General features: G+C 62.2%; 2 protein-coding genes across 2 annotated transcripts; one reads left to right on the top strand and one right to left on the bottom strand.

Annotated features, from left to right (window-relative positions):
* The first annotated feature begins 7513 nt into the window (after positions 1-7513).
* On the top strand, positions 7514-9055 carry AANAT (aralkylamine N-acetyltransferase). Its single transcript, XM_026051444.1, has 3 exons — positions 7514-7667; positions 7742-7896; positions 8750-9055. Exons 1-3 carry the CDS (start codon positions 7514-7516, stop codon positions 9053-9055), a joined length of 615 nt encoding a protein of 204 aa, XP_025907229.1.
* A 1989-nt stretch (positions 9056-11044) lies between these two features.
* On the bottom strand, positions 11045-18905 carry RHBDF2 (rhomboid 5 homolog 2). The gene is made up of 17 exons (XM_026051451.1): positions 18760-18905; positions 18291-18418; positions 17459-17651; positions 17165-17377; positions 16429-16557; positions 15753-15886; positions 15243-15449; positions 14832-14943; positions 14498-14572; positions 14036-14197; positions 13755-13855; positions 13432-13495; positions 13177-13271; positions 12911-12986; positions 12478-12578; positions 11996-12149; positions 11045-11478 (listed from the first exon to the last, which is right to left on the bottom strand). Exons 1-17 carry the CDS (start codon positions 18883-18885, stop codon positions 11059-11061), a joined length of 2490 nt encoding a protein of 829 aa, XP_025907236.1. The 5' UTR covers positions 18886-18905; the 3' UTR covers positions 11045-11058.
* Between the last annotated feature and the right edge of the window lie 8320 nt (positions 18906-27225).

Here is a 27225-nt window from a genome sequence, read left to right as displayed (position 1 = left end):
AACGGCCCGTGGGCGGGGCCGCGGCGCCAGAGCCCCGCCCCGCGCGCCGGCCACGCCCAGCTGGGAGGGCGGGGGAGGGGGTAGCGCTGAGGGCAGGAGGGAGCGCGGGGGTGAGGAGAGGGAGGCGGGATGGAGGGAATGGGGCGGGATGAGGGGATAGGAGGGAGGGAGGCGTGAGGGGAAGTCCCCGTTGGAGCCCCAGGCCTTGGCGCCATGTTGGGTGACGGCCATGGCGTCAGCGTTACGCGAGGGAGCCGGTAGCCTCCGACAGCAGCAGTCTCCCYTTTTATTGAGGGAAGGGGGAACTAAAAATGTAATAAAAAACAGCGTGGCAGACATTCCTGGGAATTGCACACCCAGGAGCTTGTGGCCAGAGCCCACCTGGCAGGGAAGCTCCGTTTTGCTTTGTATGGCTCCCTAGAGGTCCTGATCATGGTGTGAAAAAGAGCCAAACTTCTGGCTTCGTTGCCTGTCGAGGATATTTTCCCTGGATTCTTTAAATAATTCCCTGAGAGGGTCCYGTGCTGCTGGCAGGGGAAGGGCAAAGGGGATCCTGAACAGCCCTAGCTGTCCTCTACGCAAATACATCCCTTCACTTCACTCCACAGATGTCCCTGTCCATGCAGTGCCAGCTGGAGTATCGGGAAAATGCTGGAAATCCTCGGCCTGACTCATTTATTACTGAAAGGAAACAAGAACAGCCCAGCAGCAATCCCCTCCTCCTGCAAACCGGAGCTTGTGCTGCCCTGCCTCTATCCTGTAGTTCCGCCTTCCAGGGTTTCTTCTTTCAGGAAAAGGGAGCAGAAGCAGCTCTTTAGTTTTAAGCACTTCCTGGATTTTTCCATGGGTTTCTAGTTCCTCTCTGCCAGGAAACAGCACCCACGAGCTGTGCAAATCCAGAGGCTGGCAACGTTCCGGAGAGACCCTGCTGTCTGTAAGGATGCTGCCTTTGGGATGCTCTTGTGGATGGCAGCTCACAGCTCCTGGCTCTGCTGGGGAAGGGAGCGGAGCCGTGGCCGGGATTGACAGCCCTGCAGTGTCCTGGTGCTGTGGCTCAGGTGCCAGCCTCCCTTGCGGGGAAATCGGGGATAAGCATGGATGATCATCCTATGCCCATAGGGAATAGGATGTGGAGRGGCAGAAGGTGCCCTCTTCTCCCATTTGCATTAGTCCTCGTCACTGCACGACGTTCTGAAGTGTAACGTATTCCGCATGGCCGTAMGGCCCATCCCCTCCTTAATGCACATGCTAGTGTCTGCTTATAAAATATAGATATAGGTAATGGGCATGAACGTGTGCGTAGCTGGAAGCGGTCGCTCTCCAGAGCCGTTACCCTCTGCGGTGCAGCAGTGGGGAGCCACAAAGAGCCGTGGAAGCCCTCGCCTTGTGGGCACCCTGAGCCCAAACGAGGGCATGTGGCACTGAAGAGAGACTCGTTTTTTGTCCTTAGGACCCAGCAGCCCCCGCTTAGGCCTGTTACCCCAACATGTTTCACCGTGATTTTGTGTGCGCAGGATTTTTTCCAGGAACCCAGCCTGCCACATGTCAGGCAGACCCCTGCTTGGGGAGAGTTGCCGGTGTGAGACTATTTTTGGAAGTGCTCTTTGGAGCGCAGTATCCTCCTTGCACATGAGCTGCCCGTGTGGTGTAGCTGGCCTACCTGCCTCCACAGAGAGGTGGCGGTGATAAACAAGGCTCGTCTTTCCTCCTCGGGACACAGCTGGGTGCATCTTTGGAGGGGCTGAAGGGCTGCCTGGCACCCAGGGGTGCCTTCAGGGTGCCCAGGAGTGCAGGGCTGCTGCAAGGCGCCAGGCACTGCGGCTGAGAAAGGCTCTGGTGCCATCTCGTGGGCTCTGCCGGAGGAGGAGCCGGCCTGGCGCTTCCCTGGGATGGCTCTGGTTCGGATGCACACCAGGAGAACAGGCCTTTGCATCGCATCCCCTTTGCCCGCATCTTCCCCCCTGGCTGGGTCCTGCTGGGTTGCTCCTCAGCCGAAAGGCAGCGGCTCTGCTCTCAGCATGGATCTTCACTGCTCCTTTCACATACCCAGAGCTGCTTTGGCTTTCTCAGGAGCACAAATGTTCCTATASAGCCCCTATGCTGTGCTTGAAAGAGATGGGGTGCAGAACAGGAGGACAACCCACCCCCTTCCTCCTTTTTCCATTGCCTATTTAGCCTCAGATTAAGTTTAGAGCTTTATTTATTTATTTATTTCCCCAGTGGAATATGTAGTCCCACTCTCACTGTGTTCCAGAGGACAAGACCAGGCTGACAGATGCTCCTTGCTCCTGGAACGGCATCGTGCCCAGGCTGATCCTCTGGGCACAGGCTCAACGGGAAGACAGAAATGAACCTCCCAGTCCCTTGAGCTATGGGTTGGCACCAGTCTGGGTGGCCACCTTAGGGCATGTGGTTGCTTAGAGATGTCCTCCGCATCCTGGCACTTGGGCCAGCCTGGCAAAGCTCCCGATTCTGAGTGGCAGGAGACACCTTTCTCTTGGGACAGGGGAGAGTGGCTGCAAAAGTGCCCAGTGCCTCATGAAACGGTTGCCCAAGAGCCCTTCCCTCCCCTCCTCTGCTGCCCTGGCTTCTTATATGGGACTTCATGCAAGCGGGGACATGAGCTAGCCCAGTTCTCCTGCTCATCCTCTCTGCTGAGCCCAAGACCTTGCAAATCCCCTGACCGGGCTGGCTGAGGCCCAGACTTGCTCTGAGATTTGGGGTCTGTCTTTTCTCTAGCTTCCCCTAGTCCCCTGTGATCTCCATGGATCACCTCAGCTCCCCACAGCGCTGGGCCAGGGCTGGAGCCAGGGCTKAAGAGGCAGAAAAACCAGGGTCACCCACTCAAGCACCACCAAACCTCCATGTCCCAGAGGACGTGGGACCAACTGTGTGAGGCCCTTCCTCCACAGCCCAGCTGGACCCCGTCCTGCTTCATTATGGGGATTGTGCCACGAGCGCCCGTGACCCAGTTCTAACCTCCCGCGGGCCGGCGCAGAGGAGGGAATGAGGTCAAGCACCAGCACGGGCTCCGGGGAGGGGACGGGAGGGCCCGCGTGGTCCCCAGCGCCTTGGGGTTGAGCGCTTGAGCAGAACGTGCCCCTTCCTGCCCCCGCCCGTGGCGAGGAGGGACGGCGGGTCCCCAGCCCTGCAGGGACACGTGCTGGACCGAAGGTCAGGGCCAGCTTCCTGGGCAGGCGCGGGGACCTCAGATAACCTGGGAAGCCGCCAGGTTTGCTGCCGCTCTCCGGGCTAGAGCTGCTGCAAAGGCCACGTGAGAGCAACGTAAGCCCGTGGCTGAGCCTGCAGCGAGGCGAGATTGCGGTTTGGCTCCCAGCCGGCTCACAGCACGTGGGGAGGCCGGAAAAGCCGGGGCCACGCTGGGCACAGCAACTCCTGCGGCGCGTCAGGAGAGGCCGAGTAATCGGCAAGTTTGGGAGAGAAACCCCGGTGCCACGCGGGAGGCCGCTGATGTCACCCGCGTCCCTTTTGACGGCAGATCCTGGAGGGCCAGAGGCTGCTTAGGCTGCTGCCTAAAGCTGCTTAACGCCCCAGAGCGCCCGGATAAGGTGCCCCCGAGGAGAGGCGTTTGTGCCGCTTCCCTCACTCCGAGACCCGGTGGAGGGGTTGAAAACGCAGTGATTCATCCGCCTCYCACGCGTCGCCCCCGCGCAAATCCTGCCCGGGATAACGCTGAGCGGGCACCCGAGCGGACACGGCGCCCTGGGCGCGGGCAGCGCGGCTGCTCCCGGCCCTTTGAGGAGCTCCACAGAGCTGCTGGATATGTAAATGTCAGCCTGCTGCCGGGGCTCCTGTTTAATGGGGTTCTTGACCCTCTGCAGCTGCGTGGGAGGAGGGAGACAAGGACTGGGCTGAACTGTGCCGGCAGTGGCACCAAAACCGGCCTYCCTGCTCGAGTGCCAACTGCTGCCTGCCGGGGCTCAGCTTTAATGGTCAGGAGCTGCTTCTGAAACACCTTTTCTAAAGACTTGTCCTGGGTGGGGACAGTGCGCCCAGCTGCTCAACATTTCTTTCCAGGTGGATTTTGGTTCATGATGGTGGTACCAAGATCAGCAAAAATAATAACTAAAAACCATTGGTAATTTCCTTCCTAGGAGCTAATGCCTGGGATAATCCTTCTTTTATTGCACTTGTCCCGGTGGGGACAAATATTGCGGGCTTCGCCTGTCTGCTTCCTTACACAGTAGTTCCCAAGGAGTGCAGGGGGAAGAGCTTGGYCCTTGGAGCAAGCTCCTCGCGGGAGAACCCCTAGATCTGGCCCTGATCCGCAGGGACCCTCGCGTGTGGCCCTGCGTGGCTGTGGTTTCGCAGCACGTTGCCCCACACGTTGTGGCTCGGCAGCTGCACCAGCAGGGCCCGTGGCCTTTTTGTTCTCACCACACACCCCTCAGCTCGCCCTGGGCTGTTCCCTGCTCGCTGACGCTTTCCTGCCTCACTCTCAGTGCCAGAGGAGTGTGCGACTCCTCGAGGCAGGGTCAGACCCAGGATCCTGGCCAGGATCAGACCCTGGCCTCACTTCTGGCTTTGCGAGGGCCATTCCCTCCGCCTGCTGGAAGAGAATGATTTACTGCCAAGAAAGCAAACCCCACATTTGTTAAACCCGTGCTCAGGTGCAGACTCAGGTGCCTATCCCCCAGCAGAGACACATTTGGGGGGAAGCAAAGGAAGCGCATCCRTGCTCAGCAGGGCTGCAGGTAGCTCTCTTTCCTAAGCCACCCGCTTGCCCTTTCGCCCGCGCTGGGTGCTCAGCATGGAGCAATCAGCTAAATGCCTTATCCCTCTGCAGGCAGCCACGCTGGTGAAGAAAAGCCTGACGGGATCCCCTTGCTGGCCTGTCGCCTTAAAGCCTCTCACCTCTCCCTGTCTTTCATCGGGGTTATAAACCCCTTAGAGTGTCATCACGTGCTCCAGGAAAAACAAATATATAGGCAAGGGCTCCCGAAGGCAGGACAGACAGGAGCAGGAGGCAGGTCAAAATTCACTCCGGGCTCTTCATTGCTTCCATCCAGCCACGTCAGGACACAAGCAGAGCAGCCTGGGCAGAGGAGCAGCTCCGTGTCCCCATTGCGTGCCACCTCCGGTAAGCGCCAGCATTTCTGTTGTGTCCCGGTGGTGCCGAAAGGCTTGGGGGCAGCTCATGGGCCAGGGCTGCTGTAACGGGGCAGCCCCAGGAAGGGGGAATTGCCCCAGCGGGGAGGGACTTGCACAAATTGAGCTCAGCTCACCTGCAAAGTGACTTTGATGACAGGAAGAAGGTGACTCTCATCACAACCTGCACTGTCCCACTCGTTCAATACATGCAATTAAAATCCAGGCCCTGGCAAGGAAACCCTCTGTGCTTGGGGTGAGAAGAGTTAGGTCTCTATTGCAAAGAACATTTGGATTCATAACCGGGTGCATAAATCCACATTGCTGCTTGCTTCTCAAAATTCAAGCCCCCAGTGCAGACAGACATTCATAGCAGAATAAAAAGATGCCATTAGGCAGCTGGGGAGGACTTGCCTGTTTGTTTACCCCAGGCATCTCTAGAGACCATGAACACACTCAGATCTCCCTCCTGCGCAGACTGGGGTGTCAGCGACTAGAGCACCATGCAGAATGTGCTGGAGCAGGAAAGGCAGGTGTCTCCCGAACCAAGGAGAGGGGATTTTCCACCTAACCCTGGCTCTGATCTTGCCCTGTGACTTGGAGCAAGCTCCCTTCACCGCTGCAGGTGAGACACGTCCCACGAACGCACCCGTGACCCTGGCTGCTGCTGCGGGGTSCCAGGTGCTCTGCGCAGAGGGGCAGCTGCTCTGCAGTCGTTTTTCCTCTGCATATGCATTTCCCCATGTACTGACCCCCCTTTGCAGCTACAGAAACCTGCAGGCTAGGCACAAGGAGAAAGATCATTTTCAAAAAACAAGCACGTGTGCATCGCTCTACAGCCTTGTAAACTGGGTTGCTGGGAGAAAATGCCAGAAAGGAAATATTTTAGGAAAACAAGCTAGAGAGCAGCCTTTCTCCTATTGTCCTTTGCTCTCAGCTGTTGGGTTGGGATTTGAAGACATTTCTAAAAACACCTGGTGGGAGCATTCCCTTCTGCCATGAACTGAGCAGGAGGTCTGGAAAAATCCCAGACGTGCCGCTAGTCCCAGTCTTTCCAGTCAATTGTGTGATCTGCAATAAAACCAGCAGCAAAGAGGGGCTCGCAGCAAACAAWTCCCCCCTCTGCAATTCCCACGGCCGTGGAGAAGCCAGCCGGGCGGTGTCACCTCTTGCTGGAACCCTCTAGCTGCTCCGGTTGCGAATCCCCCGGGAGAGGGGCTGGAGACCCCGGTGGAGACCCCGCTGTGCCGGGTCTGGCCGTGCCCCGGGAAGCGGCCGTGGGTGCTCAGTGCCGGCCAGGGTCAAACCACGCTTGCATTTGCTCAGTTTCCAGAGCTGGCTGTCCCGCCTGCTCTGGGGTTTATCTGAGCAGATGAGCCCCTAATCTAATTAGCAGCAMGAGGAGTTGCAGCAGATTTGATAATAAGCTCCACAAGTGCAACAAAAAACATGGACCCCCCCCAACCCCCTTTTCCCCAGCTTTATTTCCCTCTTGCAGGCATTTCATGGGAATGGGAAGCACTCCTTCCCAGGAGCCATTTCAGATAATCTTGCACTTCCCCTTGATGACCAGAGCCAGCATTCAGAGTGCTAAATATTTCCCCAAACCCAGATAAGACAGACCTGGTGGCCTAGATAATGGAGCTAGATAACGGAGCTCATGGAAGAGAAGTCCCGGTGACAGCCCACCTGGAGGGAAGGGGCCTCCCCAGCACCGGGCACTTTGGGATGGAAAATTCCCAGCGTGTCCCAGCCGTGCCCTGTGCMGGCCAGGCCGAGGGTTCTGCAAATCCTATTAGCTGCGGGCAAGGCTATAATTAGCCAAGGAAGCTGGCATCTCTCGGGCAGTGATTAGGGGCACCCAGGCCTCCCCCTGGCTGTGTCACAAGCTGCTCCCGTGCTCAGCGGAGCCCCGGAGCYGCTGCCCGGGGGCCGGGCGCGCTCCTCAGTGTCATCCTCTCGGGCTGCGGCGCTCTCTGCCCTTAGCAATCTGGTTTGGGCACGTGTGGAAGYTGCGGGAGTGGATCCGAGTCTGGGATCCAGGGATGTAGCTGTGCCGCTTCCACCCTGCGCATGGTGTCGGAGAGACAGGGCAGCCGTGGCAGCGCTGTGACCCTCCTTGGGCACACGGGGATCGCCCGGAGTGTCCGGGCACGGGCCAGGGAACCCCTGTGCTCCGAGGGAGCGAGCTGTCTCCGGCTCCATGGCCCGCCTTGGGCGAAGGCTGATAGACCCCGTGGGCGGAGGCTGGCAGGGCGTCACGCAGCCTAATCCCCCGCGCCGCCAACAGGTATTTTGGGCGCCGGAGGAGATTTCCCGCGGGGAAGAGCGCGGTGAGGCCGGGCGCGCTGCCGGCGGCCGCCCCGGAGCGAGGCGCCCGCGAGGAGCCGGCGAGCGGCGCGCGATGCCGGTGCCGGGCGCGCTGCCCTTCCTGAARGCCCCGCACGCGCGGCAGCCACCGCGCGGCTCGCCCGGCCGCCGCCACACGCTGCCCGCCAGCGAGTTCCGCTGCCTCGGCCCCCAGGACGCCGCGAGCGTGTTCGAGATCGAGCGGGAAGGTAAGCGGGTGGGTGGGCTCCCGCGGCSGCGCCGCCTCGGCCGGGCCGGCCTCGCTCACTGCCCTCCCCTGCAGCCTTCATCTCCGTGTCCGGGGACTGCCCGCTGCACCTGRACGAGATCCGCCACTTCCTGAGCCTGTGCCCGGAGCTGTCCCTCGGCTGGTTTGAGGAAGGCCGCCTCGTCGCCTTCATCATCGGCTCGCTCTGGGACGAGGACAGGCTCAGCCAGGTGAGAGCCAGGGCCCCCACTCGAGCTCCTTGCCCCGCTCCGCTATCTGGGGGGCTTGGACACTCTGGGCCTTTCTGTGCCCGATCTCCCTGGCCTTGCAGAGGTCATGAGGGTGGGAGAGGCAGGACCCCGCCATGCCCCTCAACACGGCCAGCCTGGCCCCGGCACGTCCCATCCCGCTGCCCATGTCCTTGGCGAGCCCCGGCCAAAGGCTCCCACTTTCCCACTGAGATGCCAGCCCTCCATCGGCCACCCAGTGCCACTGAAGCAAGCACAAGCCCTGCCCCTCCCAGCCTCCCAAAGTGCTTTCCCAACACCTCTGGTGATGCAGGGATTTGGCTGGGGGTAGCTGAGCCGTGCTCTGCCCCCCCATCCCATCCCCTGCTTCTGAGGAGAGGCACTGGGAAAACTCCCAGCACGTCATGGGCCTGACCTCTCCYGGGAAAGCAGCCCCCCGGCCACTTCCTCAGCACTTCTCGGCTCCRAAGCACTTCACGAGCTCATCGCTCTCCCCAGGCAATCCGGAGCTCAGGATTCCAGGAGCTCAGGGACGCAGGAGAGAGATCTCTGCACAGTGAAACGCTCCAGGGCCGCTCTTGCAGAGATGCAATTTCTCATTACTTAATTGCTGCTGCTGTTATTAAAACAGCACTTTCCCTGCTATGAAAAAGCATTAATTTCAGAAAAGAAAAACCTCCAGTGCTAGGGAGGGCAAGGGGAAGCGTGGAGGGCCAGATCAAAGAAGAAGACACTGGAATCCGGCATCTTCTCCCAAAGCCAGGCTCTCCCGGYGGCCGGAGCGGGAAGCAGGGCCGGCGCGGAGCCTGGCTAGCGCCGCCTCCCTCCCTTGCAGGCCGCGCTGACGCTGCACCGGCCCCGCGGCACGGCCGTGCACATCCACGTGCTCGCCGTGCACCGCACGGCGCGCCAGCAGGGCAAGGGCTCCATCCTCATGTGGCGCTACCTGCAGCACCTGCGCTGCCTGCCCGTGGTGCGGCGCGCGCTGCTCATGTGCGAGGACTTCCTCGTGCCCTTCTACGCCAAGTGCGGCTTCGAGGCGCTCGGCCCCTGCGACGTGACCGTGGGCGCGCTCGCCTTCACCGAGATGCAGCACGCCGTGCGCGGGCACGCCTTCGTGCGCCGCAACAGCGGCTGCTGAGCCGCGCCGGCCCCGCTCCCCTTGGCACCGCTCCGGGGACGGGAGCCACGYGCCACCTCTGCCTTTTGCCCTGGAGATTAAACCAGCCCCGTGCCGCCGCTGCCGGGAGCCCCTGGAGGTAAGGAAACCCTCAATCCCAGCCCTGCACGGCCTCCAGACACGTGTCCTCCCCAGGAGAGTCCCTGCGCCCACCCTGGCTCTTGGGAAGCAGCAAATAAAGAGGTGGCTGTGGGGTTTTCTAAGCAGACTGTGTTTCTCTGTGGYGCTGAGCGGGACAGCACTAGGAGAGTACCAGAATTTCCCCCTCAAGCATCCCCCTCTCTCCCTCCTCGCTCCTTCGGTCCCTGGCCCCCGAGCCCACAGTGGGACAACTGGGCTCAGGCATCTCCTTAAATACAGGTAGAAATTTATTAAGGGAAAAAACACAGCTTTTTAAAAAAGTATCAAAAAAGAGACAACTGAGGTGAAGTGTCTTGTCTGTCTTTGGCTGCAGTAGCACCAGAGGAAGAGGGTGAGGGGAAAACTGGACACTGGGCATTTTAGGGGGCACCTCGACCAGCCCGGAGAGCCCCAGGGCCAAGGATGGCTGAGCAGGGCTAGGGATGGAGCCAGCAGCCCTTAAACACTGAGCCCAGCCCCACCCCGACCTCCCAGTTGAGTGGTCTGCACCTCCCACCATCTCATCCTGGTGAGATCCACTGGAGTACAGACAGAGCGGCCCCAACATGGGCCAGAAGAGTCACYGGGTCCCAGCAGGGACCCGTCTTTGTGCCACGGCTGGCGGGAGGACAGGGAAGAAGATGCTTYGGGTGCATCAGGAGTGAAAGGAGAGCCTGGGGGCTCTAGGCACACAAGGCACATGTCCCCACAGCGGGCACGCCTTGGTTCAATTTGACAGCTGAAAGGTTCCCCCCGTCCCTGCCCCACTTTCTGAAGAGAGGACAGAGGTAATAGGCAGCAGTGAAAGGTGGGGATGCCAAAGGCTTCCCAAGGGGTCTGAGGGCAGGCAGTGTTCGGCCACGTGCTGCCCCTCCTTGGGGAGTGCAGTAGGAGCCCAGTGAAACCATCAGCACGTCTTGCCAGCACTGGTCACGCAGCACCGCGCGGTGCTGCTTCTCACCTTCACAAAGGCAGCTCCACTGGAAGAAGGGGAAAAAAAGCCACCTCCACCCAAATTCCTGACTTGATATCCAGTGAAGAACCCGCTTCAAGAAAAGGCATCCTTTGGAGGCCTCACAGGAACAGCAGAGTGGGACTGAAAAAAATACCATCAATCTTGGCTCTGAGCAGCTCGGAGCCGCRGCGGAGGCTCCAGGGAGCCAAAGCCAGGGATGCCCGTGGGAATCCCCATGGCAGCCCTGGGCTTGCGCTTGGGAAGACCCCCCGTGAGTGTTGCCGAGAGCCACGTATAAAAAAGCGCCCCTGCGAAGAGGGGGTTGTGTTCACAGTATGAGAGGCAGCCTCGCGGGGGGCTGCCGGGGCCTGGGGATGAGCGGCAGGGACGGAAAGAGCTGGGAGCTCCGKCACGGAGGCACTGGAGGGCTTTCAAGGCAAGCGCGGGACGCTGCTGGGCCCGGCTCGGCTGTGTGAGCAGGGCTCCCCAGCCCAGTACTTGAGCCAGGAGCCCAGTGCGGCGGCAGCAGCAAGATGGGCACCCCAGAGCCCCACAGCTCCCGTGGCGCGGGGTCCCTTCCCTGCTCCTGCCCTGGCAGATATGGCTTTCCAGAGGCACGGGGCAGCCGTGGCCCCGGGGCAGTGCAAATCCGGGGGTCTCCAGCCCCACTCTTCCTCTGTCCTGCCGTTTGCAGGACCCAGGTGAGCCCAGCAGCACAGGAGGGGGGCTGTGTCTAAGGCCTGTCCCAGAGCGCCCACCTTGCCACGTCCTAAACCACAATCTGCTCTGCCAGCGGGCAGGCCCTAAATACCCGCTGAGCCCAACCACCCCACTTCAACAGCGACACCCCTCCCTCTGCGCGTCCCGCCGCGGCCTCGTGCGCCCAGGCTCAGTGCAGGACCTGCTCCAGCTCGTACTTCTCGCAGAACTTGCTGGTGAAGGGCAGGCAGGTGAGATACTCGATCCAGCGCCAGTTCACCGGGTAGACGTACAGCCATATCACGAGCGAGGCGAAAAGCCCCACGAAGACCAGCAGCGACACGATGATCATGGCCCTTTTGCGGTACTTGTCCACGGTGCCGAAGGTGATGTAGGGCAGGAAGGCGAAGGAGAGCAGGAGGCCGCTGAGGAAGCCAAAGAGGTGGGCGATGTTGTCGATCCACGGCAGGAGGCCGCACACGAAGAGGAAGAGGACGATCCCAAAGAGGTTGAAGAAGGCTTTCCACGGCTTCTCCAGGACCTGCCAGCTCTGGAAGAGCTCGACAAAGAGGCATGCCAGCAAGCCGAACTGTGAGCCAGCCGGGCCCACCTGCAAGRGAGAGGGCGTCAGGGCAGGGTGGGTTGCAATGCCCACAGTGCTGGGTCCCCACGTGCTTCACCTTGGTCCCCAGCCCTCCAGGGACCCTCTCGTCCCCCTGCAAGGCGCATTTGGCTCTTGCAGCCCCCAAGCCACGGGCGATGCTCAGCAACCTACAGAGCGGGCGGCGAGGCRGCCCCCGCCGCGGCCCCGCGCGCTCCCGGCTGGATTAGGGCGCTCTGCAGGATCCCGTTTAAAGCCCGGCTTCGCTGYCAGCAGATTAGCCACCTGCCCGCCCGGGGCGGCCGCACGCACGCTGGCACGTGGCRACACGGGAGCGGGCGGCAGGTGCCGGCCCTGCACGTGGGCAGAGACCTGACGCCTGTTGCAGCCAGCGGAGCGGGTACGGGCGCCTCACTGCTCAGGCACAACCTGCCTTGCCCAGGCAGGAGCGCTGGGAGGCTTAAGGGCTTTGCAGGGCTGGTGCAGAGGGCAGCGAGGCACCCCCGGGCCGGCACGGTGCCCTCACCTCTGCTCGGTAGGGCAGGAAGATGGCGCTGGCCAGGTTGCCCGTGATGCCGCTGAGGATGAAAATGATGGAGATGCGGTGCCAGCCTGCCAGCTTCTCCAGGTCCCGCAGCACCGTCATCTGGAAGGTCACCGACACCAAGCAGTGGATAACCCTGGGGGAATAGGCCTCGGGTTAGATCCCCTCTGGCCTTGCCAGACCCCTCCTCAGTGCTGACCCCTCCTCAGACCCCTCTGGCCTTGCCAGACCCCCCCACCCACCAGCCCAGGGCACAAGGCCAGCTATCTTACAAGACACCCTCTGGAAACAGCACATCCATGTGGTATCTCATGCGAGCTCGGGGTGTTCCTCCCCTCTTCCATTCCAAACCACAAAGGACCACAGTTTAAGAGCTGATGGAGAACCCCTGGGCACGGTGTTATCTCCTGTCCAGGGGGTTGGGCTGTAGAAGAGTGGAGTGGGAACACAGAGCCGTCGCTCACCCTGCGTGCAGGAACAGTGACAGCCAGAGGCGGTAGAACTGGTCGGGGACCTCCGGGTTGAGGAAGGGCAGGAGGCCGCAGACTTCATCCAGGCAGTGCACCTGGAAAGGCAGACATGGCTTTGGGGGCTGCAGGAGCTCAGCCCTGGGGTCACCTGCACCGGGACAGCGCTGCCGGGTGCTGCGTCAGAGAGGGGACCCACGGCAGTTGGGGCACGTGTGGCTGAAAGGGACCAGCCAAGTATCCCCAGCAGCCACTGGAAGGTTGTGTTCCTGCCTGCCTGCGACAGGAAAGCTCTTGGCTTTGCATCGCTCCCGCTGCAGCAGGTGGGATCCCAGGCTGGACACCTCTGCCCCTAACAGGGCAACGCGCCGCGAGCCCTGGGCCCCCGAAACGCGGGCTGKGCTCCCGCGAGCCCCGCGGCCCCGCTCACCTGCGAGCAGAGCGTCGCCTCCTCGTGGAAGTAGCCGTGCATGAACTCGCAGTACTCCCGCGTGGTGATCTCGCAGCTGCCAGGGCAGGCGGGGGACTCACTCCCGGCAGGGCTCTCCGCTCCCACCGCGGAGGGTCCCCTCCAGCGCAGCCCTTCCACCTCCTCCTGTATCCCCGCGCTCAACCGAGGCTCCCTGGCCTCCCTCTCCCCCTGGCACAGCACAGGGGGCCTGCCCTGGGCTCCATCCCCACGTGGCTTTGCCTCACCTGCCCTTGGTGCCGATGCAGCAGGGCCTGCCCTTGATCTGGCAGTCCATATGTGCAAAGCCCGTGTGGTTGGTCTTGGTTTCGTAGGTGCAAATCTGCAGGCAGGAGGGAGACGAGCTGCGGTGAGGAACCCAATCGCTGCCGCTTCCCAGCCCCTGGGCACCCTGTGCCACSTCCAAGACCGCCAAGGTGCCACCATCCGGGGAGCTCTCAATGCACGGGCGAAGAGGGTCTGCAGCTGCTGCGGGCTCTTACCGGCCACTTGGTGATATCGTCTGGCCACACGTGGGGTGGGTTTGATGCCGGCTCCTCACACGTCCTGAGAGGAGGAGGTGGATTTGGGGTGTCATTAAGGRTCTTCCCCAAACTATCCTTTGCCCCATTCCAATCACACTCCCTGCCTATTCCCTCTTCCCCCCACCTGTCTATAGTGTGCAAGGGCTGCAAGTTACTCAAACAGCCAGCTCCCAGGCAGTCRGATTCAAGGCAACTGAGCTAGCAACTCAGCCCCAAGCGACATCTCGCACACACGCTCCACCTTGGGGACCGCRGGCTCTCCTCCCAGAGCTCGCYCCTACCTGGGGTCCTGATGGCACACGGCCCCCGACGTCCGCTTCTTGCCGGAGTCCATCACGGGTGCATTAGTACCCGGCCACTTGATGAATGTGGCCAGCGTCTCCTGCAGGGATACGAGACTCGAGGTGCGAGCACCGACCATGCCGCTCTGTCCCCTCCGTGCATCACAGAGTCCAGATCTGTACCAGGCTGAGACAGTTTCTCCCTTCCCTCCAGAAAACCCAGTAAATTCTCCACCGGCCAGCACCCGCAGCGCGGGAGCAGGCAGCAGCGCCGCACGCACCGAGCAGTCCCGCGGCAGCGTCTGGATGCAGCCCGAGTTGTCGTTCTGGACGCAGCAGCCGGAGTCGCGCTCCCGGTCCCTCTCGCGCTGAATGAGCCGCTCCACCTGCCGGTCCTTCCGGATRCAGGGGGAGAACTTGGCCCCCAGGTGGATCAGGTCGATCTGGGAAGGGGGCACAAGTCTGGGGGATGCTCTCCACACAGGCAGGAGGTCCACTGCCCACCCCAGTTCCCTGGCACATTTCCCTTCCCCRGGGCTGCCACCCAGCTCAGTTTGGGACCAGGGAAAAAGAGCCCAGAGGGTGACTGTAGAGTAACTGGGCTTGGAGCACTCCTCTGGGAGGAGAGAAGAAAGGGGCACCCCGAGGAGACCGCGGCGAGCTCCCACCCTTGGCTCTAGGAACGGAAAGCGGCAGCAGGCTGAGGAGAGAGCCTCAGCGTGGCAGCCTGACACCTCTCTTACCGAGCTGGGCCCAATCCAGAAGTTTTCCTGCTGGATGTACTTGACGCTTTCGTAGACACCTTTGTTCCTCAGCACCTGCCAAGCAAAGGCAGAGCAGCACAGCCAGCTCGCACGGAGTGGGAGACGCGGAATGCACGGTGGGAGCGAGCCCGGCACGGGAGGCGGCTTGCCAGGCTCCGAGCAGCCACCCCGGAGGATACGTTTCTGGGAGCATCCCAGCAGGATGATCCCTCCTTTGGGGTAACACCACCCTCCCGGGGTGCCAGGCTGGCTTCCCTTGCAGCTGACTGCCACTGGGAAGCTGGACATGCCACCAGGCAGACCTTAAACTTACTAACTGTGTTGTCACGTGCTGGGTGAAGCCGATGGGGGCGATGCCGTATGTGCCGATGACCAGCAAGGTGATGAGGATGTGGACAAAGGTGATCCAGTAGGTGAAATACGGTCTGCGGAGGAAGGAGGCTGCGGTCACGGACCAAGGCCGGAGCAGCCCAAGGATGGCTGGATGGAGGGAGGAGGCGGCCAGGCACAGGGACAGCAGCCACCCAGGCAAARCAACCGTGAGGACATGCGGTGACCGACCATGGTGATGTGCGCCCAGCCAGCAGAGAAGCAGCCTTTCCTGATCGCCAGGCTCCACAGGGAAGATGAGCCTGTCTGACCCACAGGGAAGCCCTGAGGAGCGCGGCTGGTTCCCGCGCAGGTGGCCCCCAGCCCACACACCCGTCCTGCTGGTCCCGCTCACCGGTGGCTGTCGGTGTTCTCCAGCTGGGACTGCACAATGCTGCTCAGACTCCGGCGGTACGTCCTGTTCAGCCACTTCCCCACCACCCCCAGCCCGTAGTAGCGCTTCTTGCGGTCGAAGGCGAAGTGTTTCACTTTGGACGCGATGCGCCTGCCCCTCCTGGGCCCGGGGCCCTCGGAGGCCGTGCTCAGCTGGACACCTTCCCTTCTGCAGGGAGAAGAGAAACCCACTGAGGTTGCCCAAAGAGGCCAGCCAAGACATATCCCATGTGCAACTCCACAACCTCAGCCCAGGGCTAGGGCAGCCCTGAGGATACCCCTCGCCCTTATCCCAAGGTATCTGTTGGATTCATCCTCACAGGAGTGTGCTAGAAGATGTCCAAGTGCCCCAGGACCAGCGGAGATGGGGAYACAGCACGGAGTGTCCCCACTTCACAGGGATGGGGTGTGCAGTGGGGGGCTGTGTGCAGGCAGCGTTGGGGCCAGCACACAGCCAGGAGAKGGTACTCACAGAGCTGGCTGCTCCACTTCTGGGGACACTCTAACGTCCTCCCCCACCGGGTGCATGCGCAGATACGTGGCTGAGAGAGGTGGCGACTCAAAGACATCATCGGGCATGGAGTACGTCTCATCATGAACGTCCATCTGAAAGGAGCACAGAAGCTCCTGGGTGATGGTCGAGGAACCTCCTGACTGGTGAAGCTCACAGCCAGCCAGGCAGCCCTGAGTTGGCCGTGGAGCCCAGGGAGAGGACAATTTCCACTCACATCCCACCACCTCCCCATTGCAGGGTCCAAAACACACCATGACCTGACTGCAGCTAAAACCCCTCTCTCTGCCATTTTGGTAAGCGAGTCACCGCTCTGCACTGGGTTGTGTAGGTGTGAGCACCTCATCTCCCCAGCTCTGGTGGGCTTTGAGTGTTTGTGACAGCCTTGGCCCATCTCTGATGGCACAGAAAGGCCTCAAATAGCGAGCCGTTTTCTCCTGATGACTGCTCTTGAGGGAATGGAGCACGGGATGGCAAAGCTCCCCACCGGTGGGCACATGCCCAGTGAAAGCCCTGCTCTGCCCTCAGCCCCCTCACAGCCTTTGAGGGCACCCCAAGGCCTGATCCCACCAGCGGGGCTGGTGCCACGCGTAGGGTCCCCTCCCCTCTCCGGCGGCCGGCGGGGAACTGCGCTTGCCTTACTGAAGAAGGACGAGTCCAGGGTATCGGCAGCGTCCACCACGTCCTCGTCCAGGAAGCTGGGGTACACAAAGCTCCTCTTGTTGCTCTTCTGCTTCGGAGCCAGCGGCTCCAGCACAGAGCGGCCCTTTGGCAGGGGAAGCAAATAAGGATAAGAAACAAGAAGCCCCTAGTTTTGGCAACGCTGTGGGTTTCTTGGAGCATTCCTCCCCAAAGCCATGTCAGTGAGCACTAAATATCAACCCTCCGTCACATCCTCTTGTGCGAGGCAGCCCAGCCTGCAGAACAGTGGGGAGACATCACCTTTAGCTCAAGAGCCAAAGGTGGGGGGATCATAACCATGTTAGTCAGCACAAGTGACCTTGGGATCCTCTTTTCAGTCCYTGCCCACAAAACCTCCCCAAGGCTTGCCCAAGACTCTGTAAGGACTAGAAAGCCTCCAGAGAGAATTCCCCGGCAGCAGAAGCTCACCAGACCTGTCTGCCACGCAACTCGAAAGCTGGTTTTTCTAGGGATGTCATACAAGATAGTTCCACTTTGGTGGTCACACTTCCACCAAAACTTCTCTTTTTTGAGTTGAGYTTGGGTTAAGAACATCCTCCCCGCTCCAACCCGCACCAGAGGCTGTGATCTTTGCACGGATCAGGAAGACATGAACAAGACGAYGCGAGGAGGGACAGAAGGGCAAAGCAAGTCGTGAAGGGCAGAAGGAAGCCTCACTGCCCGCGACTCACGCGGAGMAGCGCGGCGGCCGCCTTGTAGCTCATGTGCGCGACGGACTCCCGCTTGCGGCGGGGCAGGCGGCTGTAGCCGGACCGGGCGCTGTTCAAGGAGGCCAAGGAGGCGACGCCGGGAGTCAGGGGTGGCAGGACGTGGTGGGGCGTGTGGGGACGATCGTTCTCATCGGGGTGTCGGAAGGCACGGCCCCTGGCCAGCGGATCCACGATCTGGGAAGAGGGAGAGGCCCCTTGATGCTTGCAGGGAAAGGCTCTGCRCCAGGAGCTCCACCCCGCGCCCTCAGCTCCTACCTTGGGCATCTTGGCTGGCTTTGGCGACTCAGTGCCCTGGAAGGAGGGCACCTCCTGGCTGGGCAGCTCCATGTCGCGGTAGGCAGCCTTGAGCTTGCCGTACCTCATGCTGCAGTGCTGCAGGCTCTTGCGCTGCCACTGCTGCCGCTTCCCTTCCCAGTCGCCGCTGACGCCGAACCACTGCGCGGTGCCCCTGCACGGAGGAGGACCACGGCCACCGTCACCGCCCGGCTGCGCTCCCCGCCACGCGACCYACGTCCTCCGCCCGGCACTGCTATCCCAGCCAAGCTCTCACATCCTCCTCTCCAGCAGGGAAGCTGAGTTTGGGCTTAGCCCAGTGTAGTTTTGACCCGGTTACGGGTTTCTAGAGGGAGAAAGGGTTTCACAGAGGGATTGATGGTGCTCAGATCTCTCTGAAGAGCYAACACTGAGACTCTGTGGTGCAGGAGCTAGCAGCTCAGAGGGGATATCAGTATATCAGCTCTGTGCTGCAGCAGGAGTTTATGAAGGTTTATGAAGGTCCTGCACAAACAACAGTGAGAAATTCACTGGCATCTATAAAACAACCATTTAAGTCAGTACCAATTAATTCTTCTGCTGTGGGATGATTCCTAGGCAGACAACAGCGAGTCAAAACAGGGCCACGCTGAACTCTCCTAGGCTTTTCCTTTCAAATACTGACTCTCCTCACCCTGAGATCTCTTGTTGGTATCTGGAGTCCTAACACTCAGATTGGAGCATGGGCATCCCTCCTGTCACCCTACCACCGCCAGCACTTCCATGGCCCTGTGCCATCCYGGGTTGGTAACGACCAGCTCTCCCAGGTCCTCACTTGCGGATGCTCTGGGACAGGGAGGTCTGCCGTCGGAAGCCGGGACGTTTCTCCGAGGAGCTGTCATCTCTCTTTGGCCTGGCTTCCTGCAGGCTCTTGCTCTTTCGGTAGATGGGGACCTTTGAGGGCTGGAAAAGAGAACATGTAACTGAGGAGTCCACGTTCCTGCTGCTCCCAAGCCCGGCATGGGATGGAAGGAAACAGGATTTTCTGCACCAAGGAAGGATTGTTCCCCTACAGCAGTGACCAGCTCCTTCTCCTCACTTGCCAGCATCACYGTGCTGAACCTGAACTGGTTTCAACCACTGCTCATCCAGAAGAGTATCAAGGCCCGTGGCTGGACATGCATGTCCCAAGAGATGGGAGATGTCACTTCCCACCCCATGCCTTAGAGAAGGCTCCAGGGAGGCTCTCAACTCCACCACAAACAGACGGGTCCCAGCAAACTGCTGCCGGAGATCCTGCTCACCTCCTTGCGGCTGCCGTCCTCCTCTGCCTCCCGGGGCGGGATGACGATGGAGAGGTTGGGGGGCTTCTTGCTCTGCAGGCGGCTGCTGCTGGCGCGGCTGCCTCCGTTCTTATCGCCGGTCGACATCTCGGGTGGGCGACGACGGGCAGGCTGCAAGGGGCAGGGACGAGGGGTCGAGGGACGAGGGGTCGGTGCGTTCGCAAGGGAGGAGCGGCTGTAACGCCCCTTCCTCGGCCTCGCTGCATCCCCTCCCTCCCCAGCCTCCGCAGGGTAAGCAGATCCGAGCAGGAAGCCATCGGCAGAAGCATTAACCATTAATGGGGCATTGTGCTGGGGGGACCCCAGGAGGCTCTAAGCACTTCCTCTGTTGCTGGGAAGGATGCAGAGGTTTCTTTCCTCTGGTTGCTCCGTGGGGGCACTACGGCCACCAACACTTTGTGCCGTGTTTTGGCAGCATTTTACCTCTTGGCTCCCTTCTCTTTCCAGGTACAAGTCCTGGATGCCTCATCCAAATATCCCAAGAGATACCTCAAGCAAGGTTAAAGCTTACTTAGCCATGTAAGATCACACAATCATTCAGAGCCATGTCTGGCTCTCAGCAAAGCCACAGGGCAGCTGGGATCCCTGCCTGTGTCACCGGGGTGGCCCGAGCAGGGCACGGCTGGCATCAGGCTGAGATAAGAGAGCCAAACGTGTGGATTTGGGGCCAGGAGACTCAGATGTGGCACGAGGGCCACCACCAGAGAGGGCCCCTGCGGAGCCACGTCCTGCCTTCGGACTCGCGGCACACTCGGAGCGGGGAGGTCCCGCGTCACGGAGCAGAGGGGACACACATGCGGCCGCTTCCACGGGACCCGCTGAGGGAGGCAGCGAGGCTGGGACACCCTGCGGGAGCACATCCCACAGGGAATGTCTGTGGGAACCCGCTGGGCACATCCCTGCTGCTCCGYGGCCTCCACGAGGCCTCCGGGGCAAACGGCCTAACGGTGGCGGCCTGAGGAGGAAGGCGCGCCGCAGTCATCGCCACAGACGTCGTGAGGGGCGGGCACGATGCGGAGACGTGACGTGGCCCCACGCGCCGCCTGGGTGCCCYGCACGGCCCCCAGCACCCCAGGACACCCGTCCTTACCTCATAAGGGTGGCGGGGCTCCCGCGCGGCCCGGCTCGACCGGTCGCTGTCCCCTTCCTCGGGCCGCGAGCGTCACGCGCGGCCACCCTGGGGCACGGCTGGGCGCCTCCCGCCTGGCCTGCTGCGGGGAAGACGTCGGGCTTCAAACCACGCGTGAGAAACCAGGTCAGCGCCGGCGAGGGGGAGGAGGAGGAGGAGGAGATGCGGCATTCGGCTGCAGCATCTCTCGGGGACGGCAGGAGCCCCAGGCAGGAGCTTCCCCAGCGTTTGGGGACAGGGCWGCTCGCAGCCGGAGGGGACAGCGGTCCAGGTGAGCGGGGCTCCTGTGCCCACGGCGCACACCCTGACGCCGCCGGGGAGGCTCGGCCGGGTGGAGGACGCCAGCCAGGCGGACCAGCCCTGGAAAAACCTTCCAGCCCTCCGCCGAGCTGGACACACTGTTTGTTTTGCTCTTTAGCAACAGAACTAGAGATGCCCGCGGCTGCAGAGAGCTCAGCCTGGGGACACCGTGGAGCCAGCCCAGGGGCAAACAGGAGGCTCCAGGCTCTCCTGCATTCCCCCTCTCCCCTGGAAAGGCACCAGCCGCTCCCAGAGCACGGCAGCACGTGGAGCCTGACCCTGCTCCCGTGGCCCCAGGCGAGGCCCGGGGCGCTCCCCGGCGCAGCCACGCGCCGCTCCCGCCGGCTCCCCTGCTCCCCGGAGCCGCGGCCTGGCACGGGGCGCAGCTCTGCCGGAGGGCCGCGCCGCGCAGGGAGCCGGCTTCGCCACGGGCGGGCGCCGCGGCTCCCAGGGGAGCGGGCACCTGCGCTGGCACCTGCGCCACCCGTCACCCAGCGCAGCTCCGCTGCACTGCTCCGCACGGCCCTGCCCATTGACRCGGGCTTTGGCACCCGGAGACGAGGAGGAGGAGGAGGGCAGGGTGGAGGCCTCTGTGCTGCTCACATCCCCTTGGTCACCTCAAGGGGCCACATGCCCTCTGCAAGCGAAACACAGGAAATCTGGCAGTATTTTCACCCTGGAAAATACCCCAGTGGTGGAACTGGCCACACAAGTTTCGAGTCTGGCACTTGTACCCAAGCCTGGCACAGCGAGCACCCAGCACTACAGCCAATTCCAGAACCGTCTTGGGTCCCCTTCACTGTCCTGTGGGTCCCCTTCACTGTGGCTGGGTGCTAAACACGCTCGTGCAGCRGGTGCAAGGAGAAGCATTCCCGGGCGCGAGAGCCCTGCCCTKCCCTACGACGTGGGAGGTGACGCTGCAGGTGCTGGAACGCGCCACAATGTCCCCATGGGGCAGCAGGGCCGTCAAACACCCCTGGAGCCAACACGGATGCAGAGGGCTTGGTTTTCCATTAGGCAAAGGCTGCGCTAAGAGCTCCGCTCATCAATGATTAACAAGCACCTTAAAGGCATCCATCAGCACCAGCAGCCTTGATAACAGCTACTCTCGGCTCTCACCAGCCCCGCACGTGAAAGACAACGGTTTGAGTGACTGATTAACCTCACGCGGAACCCTCGCTGGCTCCTCCAGGAGGTATTCCCCGGGGAAAGGGCACCCAATTCCCCTCGGAAGGGGCACCCCAGCCCTGCGGACTGCAGCCTCGCCCCAGCTGCTCCTCCTCTCCCTTCGGAAAGCGCAGTGTTTCCCAGGCTCAAGTTTCAGAGCTGACAACAGCAGCCCAAGGCAAGCAGCTGGGGAAATGACAAGATGTTAAAGGGAGAGAAAAAGACCAAAAAAAAAAAAAAGGAAATAACTTTCTGAGGAAAGAGGAGGAAAAAAGCTACCTAGTTCATTTTTTCCCCCCATCTCCTTGCAAAGCTCAAAGCTGGTTCCTCATTCCCAGCGGGACCCATCTCAAAGGGAGGCCTGGAGAGCACCAGCGCAGCCTGACCTTGCAGCCAGGGACAGGGATGGGTTCCAGCCACGTGTCTGCGGCCTCCCTGCTCTCCCGCTGCCTTTATTTGCCGTGGCTGGAATATTTGGCTGTTCCCGAGGACAAAACACACTTGGAGGCACCACTGCAGGAAACAGTCCTGGGTAGGAAACCCCTGGAGCAGGAAATTCTGGAGGAATCGGGTGAAGCCGCGGGCAGCTGGCGTGAGGAGCTCTGTGCCAAAGCCTTCGTGGTCAATCATTAACGCCCAATCTGGAGACGGGATCGAGGCGGCCGAGCCGGAGAAACGGATAAAGCCCCTCGGGAACCCGGAAAGCACCGGCACGGGCGCCACCGCGAGATGCGAATCTTGCAGCGGCCGGAGGACGTGGAGCGACGCGGGCCCTGCCTGCCCCGAGGGGAGCCGCATGGAAAGGCTGCTGCCAGCACGGAAAAACCCTCATCCCGAGGGAGCCGCAGGGATGGGGAGAGGCAGCATCAGCACGGGGCAAGGGGCGACTCAGCTGGCAAGCGGCAACACAAAACTCACCGAGTTTCGCTCCAGCTCCCAGTGCCGGGAGAAGACGGGTTCACAAGGGGTATTTTAAGCCGCTGGAGCAGCCCCTTCATCTCCCGCATCCCTTTGCCCACGGGAGCAGCTGCGGACCAGCCGCAGCATCCCCATAGAYGAGCACGCTTGCTCCTTCCCTCGGGGGGTTTCAATCCGCATCTCCCGCATGGCAGCTGCTTGGGGCATCTCGACACAACAGCCAGAAAACCCGACTTACTCGAAGAAGCATCAGGAGAAGCCAGCAGGTTCCCAGCATTTCCAGACGGCCGAGACACTCAGCACRCCAGATCTCTTCCCAGAATTAGGAAACTCGCCCCATTTTTTCCCCTTGAAGGCAAGCAGGACATGAGGCAACCGTGGGGCGGTTCGCTCGCCCGCTGAGTTCGGAGCGCTCGGCACGCCCCGTGAGGAAGCAAAACTCTGGAGCCGAGATACAACCATGCAAAAACGCTGGGTGCTGCTGATAGGGCAGCTGCAGGGCTGTCCCCGCGCCGGCGCTGTCCGTCTGTCTGTGCTCAGCTGCGGGAAGCGAGGGCAGGGACCGGCTCGTCCCAGGCTCCTCGCGACCGCCCCGCTCCCCTGTCACGGGATCTCCAGGATCACGTGCTGCTTTGGGGAGAAAAGATGGGGAAGGACGATCTGCAGCACACTGGAGCTGGCGGGGTGAGATGGCACCTCCTGGCAAAGGTGAATGGGGCTGTGCCAGGCCTAGGTGTCCCAGGTCCAAGGGGGCTGGAGGTGACAGCACCTCCCGGAGCTCCCTCTCCTCCTCGTTTTGCCACCTTTGCTACAGGCAGAGGAGGAAACTGCCAGCGAAGCCCAGCACCATCACAGCCCCTCTCCTTGGAGCCCTCGTGAGGGGCTTTTGCACACAAACCAACCCCGCTGGGCTACGAACCATTGTCCCTGTGATGCTGCCACCCTCCTGGCTCTCACTGAGCCCCTCCGCTTGCAGGCGGCATTGGGAAAGGTGCCTGGAGGAGCCCAGGAGCGTGACTGGGATGCGGCCRGATCCCAAGGCCCCCAGCATCGGGATGGCGGGTCCTTCCCGCCTTGCCACCATCCCAAYGGGCCTGTCCCCATCCCACGTGGATGGGCCACCAGCTCTCACCCACACTGGTGCCCAGAGAGGGCAGCCTTCCTTGGCCGGCACTGCCCGGGCAGGCCAGCTGCGGGACCAACCGCGTCCAACGGCAGCGCGAGGCACCGGCTACACRCCGGGACAGCGGCCGGCATGAGTCAGCGCCGGCTGCTCGGGAAGATGCTGGAGCAGCACCAGGTCCCTGCTCCAGATGCCCCACTCCTTGGGGCGGAGGCAGCACGAGGGTCCCCCCATACCCGGCTGGCGCTGGCTCGCGGCCGGGGACCCCGGAGCGGCGCGGGGAGCCGGGACGGTGCCRGGGCAGGAGGCTGGTGACGGGCACTGCCGCTTGCTCCGACTTTGCGCAACTCCGGCGGCCACTTCCCCCGGCAGCATCCGGCGGCGGGACGTGCGGCTCGGGAGCTCCCGGGGCCCACGGAGCTGCAGGGACCCGCGTGGCCGCTACCACCACCCRTGGCCGGGCTGCACGTGGAGCCGGGTTCGCTGCTTCAGGGCTGCTGTTATGGATGGGGAAACAGAGGCAGCAGTGTGGACAGCCCTGCTCGCTCCGCAAACCCCGGCGCTTTGCCGCCTACCCTGTTCACGCGTGCAGCTCTGCTCCCACTACAGCCCAAGGGACCAGCGTGGGGCCACGCTGCYTTCTCCAGCGCTCACGGAAAGGCAGGGTGGTTCTCTGATGTCTAGTAGGATGCGCCGCCCTCTTTTCCYTGCACACAATAGGTGGTTCCTATATCTAATACCAGCAGAGACAGTGCTGGGGATGTCTCCCCCTCTGGAGAGGGGCCAGATGGGGCTGTTCCCTTCCCCAGGCGGCTTCTAGGAATTTTATCTAAGGCTCACAATTCCTCCAGATTTACTTTATCCAAAGAGGGAAGGCCCTGCATGGACACCGGCTAACACAAAACCAGTGAGCAGAAAACCCAGACAAGCACAATGGGCATCACGCTCCATTCCAGCGCAGGGGTTTTACCAGGAGGCCACGGAGGGCCCCCGATGCTCCCAGCCCACCTCGCTGCAGGCTCATCCCGGAGCCAACCGGGATGCAAGCAGGATCTAGGGAGCAGAAGATGCCGCTGGGCAGACGGCCCTTGCCCCAAACCAGCTCACCCCCTGCTCACCAATCCCCCACCCCAAAGGCCTAAAGGAGAGAGCAACAAGCAGCCAGCTGCCTTTAAAAGAAAAACAAATGAAATAAATAAATAAATAAAAACATCGATTAAGTGAGAAAAAGAGTAAGAAAGCCAAGGTTTTCCTTTTATGCTCRCAATAAACAGCATAGCTTTCAACACTCACTCAAAGGCCTGGAATGGACCGTAACCCAAGGCCCTATAAACACTCCCAAAAGGCCCCAACTCCCGGATCCGCCTAATTGAAAGGGACTGCTCCCATCTCCGGAGCCGCGCAATCATCATGTTACCAGATGCCTCTTGGCCCGGCAGGACAGTGGGGACCGGTGGTCATTAGATAAAAAGCTTTTCAATAAGAGGAGAGTTTACGAGCCCGTCGCTCGCAGGCTCGTGTGGATTTAGGAGTAATTCCATTTGCATCTGCAGTAATTCACTCCTGTTTCGTGCCAAGCCCCTCRGAGCACGAGGGCGACGCTCTCCCTGTATTGGCATCTTTGACCCTGGCACAGCAGGGACGCTCTCTGACACAACCTACCCGTGGGAAGGAATAAAGGGGGATTTGGGGGCTTTCAGGCTCATTGCAAGCATTAAATGTGATACCAAGGACAAAGAAACCGAGCGCAGGGGGAGGCCACGTGCTCGCCTGTCAGCTCGYTGCAGCAGGAACCAATTCAAGTGGAATTTCTCGCCTCCTCCCCAACACCGAGGAGGATTTTTCCCCTGGAAGGAGCAGGACGAGGCTGCCCTATCGCACATGGGGGTGAAGCCCCAGCTGCTCCACGTCTCCAGCGTCCAGGGCTCCGTTGCGAGCACGTGCCGGCGTCCAACGGCCGCTCGCAGCGGAGCGGCTCGGCCACGGCCACGCGTTGGGCGGGCGGGATGAGCGTGCGCCCCGTCCCGCCGCGCTCGCCTTGCCCCGCACCCTCACGCACCGGCAAACCCCTGCTCAGTGCAACGCCGGGATCAAACAGGCTGCTTCCTGAAAAACTTCCAGGAACGCGGAGGCAGAAGCTGCCTGCGGAGCATCGCAGCGGGGAGAGGGGACCCCGACGGGAGCACCCGGGCTCCGTGGGCACGCGGCGGTGGCAGGAAGGGGGACGGCGCCGGCGGCTACTTCCTCCCGCGGCAGCGCTCGCTTCCAGCTTCCCCTTCCCGGGAAAGGGCCCCGCGGGAGCCGGCGGCTCCGCGGCCCGCCGGGGAGAGCAGGGAGCGGGGCCAGAGCGGGGCCAGGCGGCACCGGGGCCCCGCGACGGACACGGGCCGGGCCGGGCGCCCCGCGAGGAGGAGGAGGAGGACGAGGAGGAGCAGGAGGAGGCGGCGGCGCCGGGAGCCGCCCCCGCCGGGAAGGGGTCGGGCGGCGACCCGGGGGGGGCAGTTGAGGGCACGGGAAGGGGGGGCCGGGCACGGGGGGCACGGGCAGGACCCACCCCGCCGCCCCGCTCACCTCGGAACCGCCGCTCCCGTCGGGACCCGCCGCCACCTGGGCCCGGAGGGGGGGGGGGGGGTGCGTCCGTTCCGGGGGGCGGGACCGGGCCGGGGGGGCGGGACCGGCGGGGGGCGGGGTCCCCCGAGCGCGCGGGGGCTCCCAGGCCGCCCCGTCGGGTCCGTCCCGGGGGAGCCGGCGCTAGGAGCGGCTCTGCAGAGCCCGGGCGCTGAGGGCGGGATCAGCACCCGGCGCTATCGGCACCGGGCCCAGCCGCACTGTCGGCACCRGGGCTGCCCCCTGCCCGTCCCCGCCGCCGGGTCCCCGTCCCGGCCACCCGCGAGCGCTGCTCGTGCCCTGCGTCCCTGCAGCTGCGCCGGTTCGGTTCGGGTGACGCATGTGCCACACAGGCCACGCCGGGCCGGCCGGTTGCGGAGCCGGTCCTGATCGCACCCAGAGTGACTTGTCCTGATTCCCCAGTGTCTACTACAGGGTTCAGCTCTCACATAGGATTGCACTGGGCACTAACGATCTCCTGCTCTTTTCCGGGAGGTTGTTTCCCTGAAYTGGGTCACGGTGCCAGTGTGCAGTCCCTCCCTGCGCACACCGTGCGCGGCCATGCAGCATCTGTAGCAGCTTTGGGTGTGGGTCGTGGGAGGAAACGGGATGACTGAAACTTTGGGTTCCTCACAGCTCCTGTGAAGTTTGGGAGCAGGCGGCAGGAGAGCGCAGCTGATGCTCCAGGGCCTTCACCCTGCTCCCGACTCAAGGGGAGACAGAAGGAAGGTGGGGACATCCCCATTCCCAGCGTGGAGACACTGAGGCGGGCAGAGCAGCAAGCCGGGACRGGCAGAGACCCGGGCCAAGCTCCATCTCAGGCTTGTCCTTGGGAGGGGACAGAAGGGCCCATCCTCATGTGGCTGCTGCCGCTGGCGCTTCTGCAGCAGCAGGACCTGCAGCTCCCGAGGCCCTTCCTGGTCCTCGCATGGGCCGGGTGGCGTGAGGATGCCCAGGACTCCGGCTGGGATTCGCGGGGCTGTGTCCGTCTCCTGCGGGAGGCCCAGGAAGGGAACRCGGGGACGGTGCCTCCTGCCTGCACAAACCCGGCTGCTGGTTGGGCAATAAGGAAGTGTGATAAATGACCGAAAAACCCCAAGGCGGCGACGTCACGGCGTTGCATCAGCGCTGGGCAGGGAGATGCTCTGCAGCTCTCCGTGCTGCCAACCGCCCCGCRGCCGGC

This window comes from Nothoprocta perdicaria, unplaced genomic scaffold, assembly GCF_003342845.1.
Source record: "Nothoprocta perdicaria isolate Ctin4 unplaced genomic scaffold, notPer1 scaffold_75, whole genome shotgun sequence".
In the NCBI taxonomy this organism is placed as follows: domain Eukaryota; kingdom Metazoa; phylum Chordata; class Aves; order Tinamiformes; family Tinamidae; genus Nothoprocta; species Nothoprocta perdicaria.
Note: the sequence above shows the minus strand (reverse complement) of the source record. Positions and strands in the feature narration are given on the sequence as shown.